Raw genomic sequence first — 12,142 nt, 5'->3', positions numbered from 1 at the left:
TTCCTTCCTTCCTTCCTTCCTTCCTTCCTTCCTTCCTTCCTTCCTTCCTCGTTTTCAAGGCAACAAGTTTCTTTTTTTTTTGTATAAAACTCATTTTGAGGAATTGCATTTTAACACAATTACACACACTAATTGATAACTCCAAGTGAATTTGTACTCACAAAGTATAACTTCTCTCCCCCCTTAATTTTGAGCCTTTCAAAATCAAAGGAGAGTTCTCTTTTGGAGCCAGTAGAGTCAAAGTATTGTTGTAGGTTAAAATTCTTTGATTTATGTTCACCGATTTTATAATTTTGTTGGCTTTCTCTTTAATGAAAAAGGAAATCTAGACAAAAACTGAGATATATGGAGCCACATTCTTCACCACGTGACACCAACTTCTTGGTGTCTTCACCTGATTACCTGGGTCTAATGCCCATGTAACAGCTTCAGGGGAGATCAAGACCGAGGAAACAGGAAAACAACAACACACAAAGGTCACACAAACGAACTTATACGAGTGTTCACTTTGCAGGAACTGATGAGCATTCTGGGAGTTATTACCTGGAATGTTTGCGGATCTTATGGGGAGACACAAAGGAATAAAGTGCTCATGCTGACATACTTCTTGAAGAAAATCAAATTTATACTGGCATAAGGTCTGAAAAAAAAAAAAGCAAACCGAATGATTATTATTTATACACCAAGAAGGTTAAGAAAAATCTGCACTTGAATCTTATATCTAAAAAGAAGATGTAGTTAATTTTGTGTGACCACCAGGTAATTGTTAAGTTGACAGGCTTTTGTCCCCCTGAAGTGGTAAATAGAGTAGGACTCCCTTTATGTGAATTTTTTTAATGTTTAATGTTTAATGGCCCATGAGGGAGGAGCAGAGAGAGAGGGAGACACAGAATCCAAAGCAGGCTCCAAGTTCTGAGCTGTCAGCACAGAGCCCCATGTAGGGCTCGAACCCACGAACAGTGAGATCATGACCTGAGCCAAAGTCGGACGCTTAACAGACTGAGCCAGCCAGGTGCCCCTGGACTCCCTAAATTTGGAGATCGGTCAAGGCCTCCTTAGGAAATGATCCCATTTGTATCCCATATTGAGCCGCTGTGAGATCCAATCCTGTGCAGTGTGCATTTTCCACTTCTTTTGGCTTCTGTCAGAACGTGTTTATTCTGAAAGGAATTGTACGTCACCACATGCACAGAGCTCGAAAACCACAGTCAGCTCATAGGACAGTTCCCTGTGATCACCTCTTGGGATCCAGCGCTAAAGACGTCAATGGGGCATGTGATCCAAGACTAGACTAACTCTCTCCGCAGGCCCTTTGTTCTCAGACTGAGTTACTGAAATTCGTCTTTTTCCTGCCTTGCAAACAGGCCTGTCTTCTCAATGACATTTTGATTAGGACAGTAATACATGGATTTAGACATGGTCTAAGACAGCTTTCTACATGTGTTAAAAACAATCACATAAGAAGGAACAATTAGCACATTCATAAATATTCTATTTTCACTGACATGCAGACTAAGTAATCCATTTTTAAGACTCAGTTGGGTTGTGTTCACTAATACCAGCTAACAAAATAATAAAACATATTCCATTTGCTCAGATTATTTTAGAATTCTATTTTGTGGCAATTTGGGTTAATAATTTAAAATACTGTCGTTTCAAACGAGAATAGTGCTTGACTTAACCCTTTGCATCAAAGTGAACAGGAGCATAATTAAATTGTATGTTAATTATTTTTCAATGAGTATGTTCTGTTTTCTCTCTAAGAGAGTACATAATTAAGGTCTCCTTGAATTATACCTAAAAGGATATTCTGCGAATTTCATGCATAATTGGGGCACTAACAAAGAATATTCTTTCAAAAAATATTTACAGAGGAAACTGGATTCTCAAAACCCAAATGGCATAGAATCATGTAACTCCCCTAGTCAAAAGTAAATCTCCACTGCCCCAAAAATAATATTCAGATTCCTAAGTGTGGCATGAAAGGATATAAGATCATTATTTACTTTTGGCCTCTGTAGATTTGTTATTCTTTCCCAGTACCAAGATAATTACCCCTTGGGGACTTTCCTTCTTCCTAATGGGCAAAGGTTACTGGGGAACTATTAACTCAGGTGCCCTGTCTTCCTTCCTTAAGAGGCAGGCATGTGACCCAAAGCGGGTTGGTCACACACTTCCTCTCTGGAATGTAAATCTTAAGCCGAGTGTCAAGAGAAAGAAAATGGTCCCAATGTATTTTTTAAGCAGTAGCAGAGCTTGGCCCATGGTTCCTCCTTTGCAATGACTCTTGTGCCCTAGTCCCTGCTCTTTCTCAAGCCCAGCTTTCCATCTCTTTCTTTCACTGATGTCATTGCTCTTCTAATACTCGCCCGTTGCTCAAACTGGCGTAAGTTTCTGTTGCTTGCAACCCAGAGACTCCTAACTGGTACAGCTTTCATGATCTCACCCATGTCCAGTCTTATTTTCCTCCAGCATATGCCCAACTGTAGCTCAATGGTTCTCAAACTTGAAAGTACCTAAGAATCACCTGAAAGCCTTGTTGGAATACAGGTTTCTGGGCTCCACCTGTCACAGTCAGTTCTCAGCTCACTGGTCTGGGAACCACACTTGGAGAATCACTGCTCTGCAGCCTATCTCTCGACACACCCTCCCTATTTAGGAAGAGGGGGTCAGCTGTCCTATTTTGCCCCAGACTCAACAATTTCAGAAAAGTGAGACGTTCAGTGCTAAAACCAAGGCAGTCAAGCAAACTGGGCTGTAAGAACTGTGGCTGAAAAGAATCCCTCCTTTCACCACACACCGGAAATAAGAGTGAAACATCACACATTCATGTTCACACTCCACATGCCACAGCCTCCCCATTAAGAAAGGACTTGGGAGCCTAACTCAGATGAACCGTTTTAAAAGGCTGCCTCTCACTGGATAGACATTATTTTTTGATGTGGAGAATGCACAGGCTAAGGTTTTAGGCAGCCAGACACAGAGACTAGTTTATTTATTTATAACGCAACGGTTTAGAAAGCAATCCCGCCTGCACTTGGCTCTTACCTTGAGGTCACCAGAGGAGAACATGCTGATGTAATTGTTAACCATCTTAAATACAAAGCCCCGGTCCATAAATGTAAAACAGCGCTAAAAAAATATAAAATTGTAAATTCAGATATTTTTACTTTAAAGATTGTTAAAGATTTTAGGAAAGATGAATAAATATATTGCAGTAAAATGATATTTAGCTAAATGTGTTGTGTAATAAATGTTTAAAAAAACTCGACACCATATTTAGGCATTCACCCACGTATGGCAACTAATTAAAACACTAGATAGAGCGCGCACACCAGAAAGTGACAAACTCTTCTTTGTCAACTTTATTTGAACAGCACTTAGAGTTCTGCAGTGAAAGATCATAGCCCTTTCCTTTCCTTTCTATACAGAAGGTTTTAGCTCTTACTTGTCTATTCTTTAATCACTTAGTTCCATTTTGTTACCGTGTTTTAGTAATCTGACTCTGGGGTTTGTAGGGCGAAGGAAGATCCCTTGCGGCACAGCACTGGGTATGGAATAGGGGTGGCAGCGATGGGTCAGGAAAGCCTTTTTACCTTTCTGGCTTCCTTCAACAGAAGGTTGAAGGAAAGAAAACCTTTCTTTTCAGGCAAGGCAGCTTGACTTTGAAGAGTGAAGGTAAGAGACCCTGAGATTGCCATCTCTTCCTCTGTGGTCAAACTCTCTTCACTGTAAGAAGGAGGGTCTTAGGGGCGCCTGGGTGGCGCAGTCGGTTAAGCGTCCGACTTCAGCCAGGTCACGATCTCGCGGTCCGTGAGTTCGAGCCCCGCGTCGGGCTCTGGGCTGATGGCTCAGAGCCTGGAGCCGGTTTCCGATTCTGTGTCTCCCTCTCTCTCTGCCCCTCCCCCGTTCATGCTCTGTCTCTCTCTGTCCCAAAATAAATAAAAAACATTAAAAAAAAAAAAAAGAAGAAGGAGGGTCTTAAACAGCAGGTAGTTCTGGAGGAGGCAGGTGGACATTCCAAGTTGGAACAGCACGCTCTCTCCAAAAGACCAATGGCCATGTCACCAGTAACCAAGCAACAGCGGCCAAATAACCGTGCACAAGTGTGAAGTCGGAGGCACACACGGTGTTTCCTGATGCCGTATCTTGGGGAGGCGCTAATGCAGATTGCCACGTGGAGGTCCTCACGGTGCGCGTGAGTTCAAGTCCGTCCATCCAAATGCATGTGAGAGCGCCTACCACATGCGAAAACCTTTCAGCTGCTGCGCCACTGAGTGGGGAGGGCTTCGTTCTTGTCCAAAGAGCCCAGCGGAAGGTCTTCGCCTCGGTTCTGCACATCGTGGATCTCTTCCCAATTTTACGAACAAGTCTCTTTTCTCAGAAAAGGCTGGACATAAAATCCTGTCATAGGTAGTACACCAAGCGGGAGGTCTCCCACTGAAACACATCTGTGCATAAACAAGAGCTGTTTTCTCTAATAATGTTCTACCAATTGTTAAGTCGTTTATACTTTTGTTTTGTTTTCCTTCGTTTTTTTTTTGTAGTGATTTTTGAGGTTCCTACTCATTCATTACTGTGTCAGTATGTTGCCTCATTTATCTTTTAGTTTTTAATCTGAATTTAAGTTCTTTCAATTACTCTCTAGTCACTAAAAAGGAAATGGCTCTCGTGTCCTACCATCTGCCAGTATAGCAGTGACAAGAGACAGACACGCAGCGTAATCAAAGGCTCAGACGATGTAAAGCAGGAGGGGAGGGGGGGAGGAAGAGAGGGGCTCTTGTGTCTTGTGCACCACGCAGGGTACTTGCGGGTGTGGCAAACCCAGAGAAATGTGGGGCTTTCTCTGGAGAAGACCTCTTGCTGTCTTTTTTCTGTTGGAAGGGGGTTTGGGTCCCATCTTACGGAGAAAGGAGGACCATCCAGTGTAACTGTGGGCTTGAGAAACATCTCAATAAAAAAGCAGGTGAAAAGAACCCTGGGGATGTCAGTGGGGAAGACACCAGGGCTCCTTGAGTCGATGGAGGAGAGGATGGTGAGTCCTGTCACTGAACGTGGCAATTGACACCTCCCAGGGGCTACTGTGGTTATTCTGAGGAACAGACCTGATAGCTTTTGAAGGAGGTCAGGCTCCAGGACCAGTGAATGGGGAAGACAGGGAGAAGGCTGCGTTTGGGGTTTTCTGAGATTGAAGAATGACCTTCGATGTGGTAAGTTTGTCATGCTTTCCAAGGGGCAGTGAGAGAAAAAAGGGGGTCATTCCCAGGAAACAAGATCATCCGCATCAGCCTTCTGCCTGCAGAGAGCCCTCCTGAGGTCAGGCTTCATCAAGCAGCTCTCCTCTCATGGGTCTCCCGTGTCTGGTCCACCCCAATGTGTGCTTCGCCCCAGGTACAGAGGCTCTTCTGCCCGTTGCTGAGGTCTAGAGGGGCCTCTCTCTGCTTCTGTTTTAAAATAATTTATAGTAACCTTTTATAGCAACAGAAAATAATTTGCAGTGGGCTTTGGCAAACTACAGCCCAGGGGCCAAAACTGGCTCACTGTCTGCTTCTATAAATAAAGTTTTATTGGAACACAACCCCACTCAATCACTTCCCTATCATCTACGGTGAATGGTTTAGGGCTGTATTGTGTTCCAATAGCAAAGTTGAGTAGCTGTGTCAGAGACCGTACGTCCTGCTAAAAATTTTTAGTATTTAGCTGTTCACAAAAAAAAGTTTGCAGGTTCTTGATCTGGAGAACTTATAACCTACCAACATTTTCTCAGTTTCGTTTAGTAAACTAAAAGCTAAATATTCTAAACTACGTGCAAACACAGATTTTAATAAAAACAATATTTTATTTCACCGATTGTGAGGACAATGGCAATTTTAGTCTATAATTTGCTCAGTGAAGAGGATGAAGCCCCAAATCGGAAAACAAACCGGAGAAGTGTCCTTGCTCTTTTTTTTTTATGTTCTTCAAGCCACTAGTCCTGCTATTTCCTCTTTCATCTTGGATACTTTCCTTTGCCCTTGTGCTCGACAGCAGCTTAGGTACGACCGGCAGCAACTTTTGCATAGATGAGCTCTATGGAAAAGTGGGTGATGGGCCTTGAGGAGGGCACTTGTTGGGATGAGCACTGGGTGTTGTATGGAAACCAATTTGACAATCAATTATATTTAAAAAAAAAAGTCATAGAGCGTTTAAGTCAAATAGAGTAAATACGAAGACTTTCCCCTTTGCAGAGACTCACTTACCCATTTCTGTCGATGTTTACGGAGAAATATCACAGATGTTTCTTTAAAAATTTTTTTTTTAACATTTATTTTCTTTTTTGAGAGACAGAGCAAGAGCAGGGGAAGGGCAGAGAGACGGAGACACAGAATCCGAAGCAGGCTCCAGGCTCTGAGCTGTCAGCACAGAGCCCGATGCAGGACTCGAACCCACGAACTGTGAGATCGTGACCTGAGCCGGAGTCGGACGCTCAACCGACTGAGCCACCCAGGCGCCCCTTACAGATGTTTCTTTTCTTTTCTTTTCTTTTTATTTTTTAACGTTTATTTATTTTTGAGACAGAGAGAGACAGAGCATGAACAGGGGAGGGGCAGAGACAGAGGGAGACACAGAATCTGAAACAGGCTCCAGGCTCTGAGCTGTCAGCACAGAGCCCGACGCGGGGCTCGAACCCACGGACCGTGAGATCATGACCTGAGCCGAAGTCGGATACTTAACCGACCAAGCCACCCAGGCGCCCCGAGATGTTTCTTTAAATGTATTTTGCTACCAAACTAAAACGGGCTCCTATATTAGATGATTTCCAAAGTTGGCTGAAATAAAGCCATCAGGCAGCCACGTGGGTAAAGAGGCACGGATGTCTGAGCAGGAAAATACAAATTACAAGGAACTTTCCCTTGCTCTCTCCTTGGTATCAGGCCTGCATGAGAAGAGTACTTAGATGGGTTCGCTCAGGTACGGTGGAGTTGTGACCCAGATTGGCAGTAAAAAGAAAAATTACAAAAGCTACACATGTATCCATGGACCCATTTGCATCCCATCTACTTTCAGGACGGAATACCCAGAGAATGTACAGGTCTTGGCTTAGTTGTTGCAAAAATCTTACTTTCCCATGATATGATATATCATGGAGAGAGGCACATTGTCACCTAGGACATTTTTAAAAAAATGTTTATTTTTGTGTTTATTTTAATTTTCTTTTAACGTTTATTTATTTTTGAGAGAGAGAGAGTGAGCGCATAAGCAGGGGAGGGGCAGAGAGAGAGAGGGGGACACAGAATCTGAAGCAGGCTCTGGGCCCCAGGCTGTCAGCACAGAGCCCGACGCGGGGCTTGGACCCACAAACCGTGACACCATGACCTGAGCCGAAGTCAGACGCTTAACTGACTGAGCCACCCAGGCGCCCCTCACGTAGGACATTTTTATATGCCCACACCAGACATACTGCTCTCTCCATTCTTGGAAAACAATTTTGACACAGCTACGGTGTTACAATTATTTTTCAATTGTGAAATTCCAATGCCAACTGATCCGCAGTATTTGATCGCTGCTGTAAAATTTAATAACCAAAAGAAGCAGAAGTCACTTGAAGCCCAAAGTGAGCAGAGCACTCTTATCAGATTTCCGGGAATATAAGAGATTAAGAAAAAATGTTTATTTATTTGTTTTGAGAGAGAGTGTGTTTGCACATGGGCCTGCAAGCACGTAGAGTAGGGGCGGAGAGAGAGGGAGAGAGAGAGTGCAAAACAGGCTGCAGGCTCACAACCTGCCGTGAGGTCCTGACCTGAGCTGAAATCAAGAGTCGGACCCTCTACCAACCGAGCCACCCAGGTGCCCCTATATGAGATTTACAATGCCAACAGCAGGAGTGGAGAAGCTGAAAGCTCAAAGTTCATCAGTTCATAGGCATTGTGCCAAATGACTACATTAAATTTTACATTCAAAACATCATTCTGTCTCCTTTTCCCTTTTTCTCTCCTAGTTCAAAAGATTTCCTCTGATAATCTTCACAAAAAGTTAAAAAAAAAAAAGTTTTCTGTGTCAAGTAAATGCCATTAAAACTAAAACTTGAGGGGCACCTGGATGGCTCAGTCGGTTGAGCATCTGACTCTGGTTCAGGTCATGATGTCACGGTTCATGAGTTCGAGCCCCACGTCAGGCTCGGTGCAGACAGTGAGGAGCCTGCTTCAGATCTTCTGTTCCCCTCCCTCTGTCTGCCCCTGTCCCGCTCCCGCATGCACACACACATTCTCTCTCTCTCTCTCTCTCTCTCTCTCTCTCTCAAAAATAAACATTAACAAACAAAAAAACACTACAATTTGAAAACAATGCTTGCAGAATGGACTTTTATAATGTACAACATATTCAACTCTTTTCACTTATAAACTTCACCTAGGTATTGCTTTCGATTTGCAGTCCATGTAATCTATGTATCTTACAGACCATATTTGTTTATCTATTGCCAATCCGTGCTTTTAGCCCACACATTTCACAAAACTACTGGGACCACCGTTAGCTTCTACTCCATGCTGTCCTTTTCAATCTTCGACATTTTTTACTTGCTCCCAATTCTGACATTAGTTTATGTACAAGCAGCAACTTTTGGATGCATAAGCTCCAAGGAAAACATATTTATTCCAACAAGCACACAGCATTTAAGCCAAGGAAGACAGAGAAAGGGTCTTCCCCCTTTTAAAAGACTCGCTTAGCCATCATTCTTTGCAATTTAGGGAAGAATATTACAGATGTTTCTTCAACATAATTTGCTTACAAATTGGACAATTTATCATTTTTTCCAAATTTCCTCTTCTACCAAGCACTTCAAATAACCTACTAGCATAGTAATAAACTTTATTCCTGTACATCTTAAAATGTGGTATAAAACTATAGTAATTTTTCCTCGACCCTCTTCATCCCTAATCTTGACCATGCCTTTTTTTTTTTTTTCTGAAAGCAAGTAAAAAGCAAAAATAAGAAGCAAAATATTGGAGAAAACAGTGAATGTGAGATGAGACCAACTACAGTGTATAGTTTGAAATGATGTTTAATATACTAAAAACAGATTTTACTGGATTAAAATTCACCAAAGATGATTTGGAATAATTTTATGGCCTCTTGGCTTTATATTGTTAGTATTTATTTATAAATTCTCACACTTATGCAGTATGTTCTTCTATCATAAAGATACAAGAAAAGTGGCTTCATCAAGGATATAATAGTCAATAGTTGGGCAAAAGAAGGAATAGAAGAAAAACATGTTTCTAGTTGAATGTATTATTTGATAAATGATATACCATTCTTCTACATTAGCTTTGTTTTTTTTTTCTTGACTAGCATTTTTGCCTTCTCAATTCAATCTGTAACCCAAAGAAATATAACTTTAGTACGATATATATGTGTATATATATACTGACGTTAGAAAGTAGTTTCTCAATACTTAAATTGATCATTTTTAAAATGCGATTGGTGCATAATATTTTCGTCATGTATAAAAGAGCCTGGAGGTAATATAATAAAAATGCCAAATTACCCTAAGTTCCCAAAGCGGCTATTTGACATCATTCGTAGAGCTACAGGCAATCCAGAACATTACTCCAAGGGCAGAATGCCCAAGAAAATATTGCCACATTGCAGCTTTTCCTTTAAAAATCTCACTTAAAAAATATTTAGAAATACTAAGATTTGACAATACTCAAATGGATACTTTTATTGAAGCTTGGTTTTTCTTCTGGGACTCTAAATTGGAAAAAAATATTAATTTTTTTTTTTTTTTTTACTTTGAGAGAGAGAGAGAGGGAAACAGTGTGTGAGCTGGGGAGGAGGAAGAGGGAGAGAGAGAGAGAGAGAGAGAGAGAGGGAAAATCCCAAGCAGGCTTCAGGCTCAGTGTGGAGCCCAATGTGGGGCTCGATCCCACAATCCTGGGACCATGACCTGAGCTGAAATCAAGAATTGGATGTTCAAATGACTGAGCCACCCAGGCACCCCAAATCGAAACAAAATATTAAAAAGTAAGATGTATAGATAAAAGTATTCATCTAATAGTGCTAAGTTTTGACTCTTTTATCATAAATGGAGATGTGAGTTGATTAACATTCAGAATATCTTGCATTCACTATCATGAAGGCTTCTATGGGACTGTGAACTTTTTTAACTGTACCTTAAGAAATCTGGCAACGCTTTGATTTGCCCTTCTTGTCTCTTCAAGTGCATCTTTGTACTTCCAAATCACGTGATCGCATAGGACCATTACAAGATTGTCCAATTCATTCTGGTAAGATTCAGGAAATCTTTGAGTCCGAGAAAGCTGGGGAAAGAATGGATCATTTCTTTAAAATGTGGCTTGTGGAATCCTAAGCCTGGAAAAAAAGAAACTGAAAGACTTCCTTCATCTTGTATGTATGAAACAAAAAGTCGTTTTGAAAACTTGAAAGCAATTACAAAATAGGAACCCTTTTGATTTCAAGATTATAATTTCCACCATTTTCCCTTAACGCTCCCTTCTATCTTGGCCAATGATGTTTTTAACTTTTTAAAAAATTTTTTCTTAAGTATATTTATTTATTTTGAAAGAGAAAGAGAAAGAGAGAGAGAGAGAGAGAGAGAGAGAGAGAGAGAACACAAGCAGGGGAGGGTCAGCGAGAAGGAGAGACAGAATCCCAAGCAGGCCCTGCAACATTAATGCAGAGCCTGACGTGGGGCTTGAACTCAAAAATTGTGAGATCATGACCCGAGTCGAGATCAAGAGTTGGACAGTTAACCCACTGCACCACTCAGGTGGTCCTCACTTTTTCATTAAAAAGTAAATTATCTATTAATAGCAAACTATTCAAACAGTGTAGAAATGTAACATGTTCTATGACCTCTCACATCTTAATTTCCCCCCTTCCCTGTTAGAAAATAACTACAATAAATATTAGTGTAGATTTCCATTAACACGTAGTTTTCTATTTAATTCAAAATCAATTATTTTGATTTTTTAAGATGCGGTATCCCCAATAAACAACTATAAGAGATCAATGAATGAGTAACTGAATGAGTGCAGATACTGGTTTGAAATGTCCTCTAGTAAAGTCCCAGCTAGTCTTTTCTGAAAACATATTTCAGCTTTATTGACGTGTAACTGACATAGAAAACTGTAAGATGTTTAAAGTGCACACTGGTGCTTTGATACACATATACCACATGTATATCGTGAAAGATTCCTTCCATATAGTTAACATATCCATCACCTCACATGTTTATTATTTTTTTTGTAAGAACATTTAAGTTTTACTCTGTGAGCATATTTCAATCATACAACACACTGTTATTAGCTATAATCACCAGGTTTTACATCAGCCTCTCCACCTTTATTCATCTCGTAACTTCAAGTTTGTACAAGCTCATCCTAAGATCATGGTCCCAGGATATGCCACAGCAGGTGCCAGTGGGACCTCCCAGTTAAGAGACTTGCCACCAGACATAAAATGACTTGGCTCTGCGATTAGATAACATTCATTGACCTAAACTCTGTGGGTTCCTAATGACTCTCCTCCGGTCCAGGAATCTTCTGCTCCTGTTGGACCTCCCACACAGAAGGGGAAAGTTTCGGGCAGCTAAGTTTTCCCATCTAGCCGTACTTCATGAATTCACATAGCCCTTCGCACGAGACAGGCAAGATTGATTCATCTTTATAAGTTGACTTTAAAATTAGCTTCACATTTTCACCATAGATAGAAACACAAAATTTAGAGTTAGACTGAACTCTATATACTTCTAAAATTCTCAGCACCCAGCCTTCCATGTGACAAGATTAAAAACCAAGGAGGATGAAGTTACAGGAATCACATGGAACAAACAAGAGGTTCAACTGGCTTTTCCTTCCTCCTCCTTCCTTCCTTCCTTCCTTCCTTCCTTCCTTCCTTCCTTCCTTCCTTCCTTCCTTCCTTTCCTTCCTTCCTTCCTCCCTTCCTTTCTTCCTTCCTTCCCTTCCTTCCTTCCTTCCTTCCTTCCTCCCTTTCTTCCTTCCTTCCTCCTTCCTTTCTTCCTTCCTTCCTTCCTTCCTCCTTCCTCCCTTCCTTCCTTCCTTCCTTCCTCCTTCCCTTCCTTCCTTCCTTCCTCCTTCCTCCTTCCCTTCCTTCCTTCCTTCCTTCCTTCCTTCCTTCC

General features: G+C 41.4%; 1 protein-coding gene across 3 annotated transcripts in view; it reads right to left on the bottom strand.

Annotated features, from left to right (window-relative positions):
- DOCK10 (dedicator of cytokinesis 10) overlaps positions 1–12,142 on the bottom strand; it is a 270,818-nt gene that overhangs the window by 44,332 nt on the left and 214,344 nt on the right. For all 3 annotated transcript variants that reach the window (XM_040450863.1, XM_040450862.1, XM_040450864.1), the window contains exons 29-31: positions 10,155–10,301; positions 3,049–3,132; positions 544–640 (exon numbers count right to left, since the gene is read on the bottom strand). In XM_040450863.1, coding sequence (XP_040306797.1) covers positions 544–640; positions 3,049–3,132; positions 10,155–10,301 — 328 coding nt within the window. The remainder of the gene's footprint in view (positions 1–543; positions 641–3,048; positions 3,133–10,154; positions 10,302–12,142) is intronic.

This window comes from Herpailurus yagouaroundi, unplaced genomic scaffold, assembly GCF_014898765.1.
Source record: "Herpailurus yagouaroundi ecotype Mexico unplaced genomic scaffold, PumYag 202, whole genome shotgun sequence".
Classification (NCBI taxonomy): domain Eukaryota; kingdom Metazoa; phylum Chordata; class Mammalia; order Carnivora; family Felidae; genus Herpailurus; species Herpailurus yagouaroundi.
Note: the sequence above shows the minus strand (reverse complement) of the source record. Positions and strands in the feature narration are given on the sequence as shown.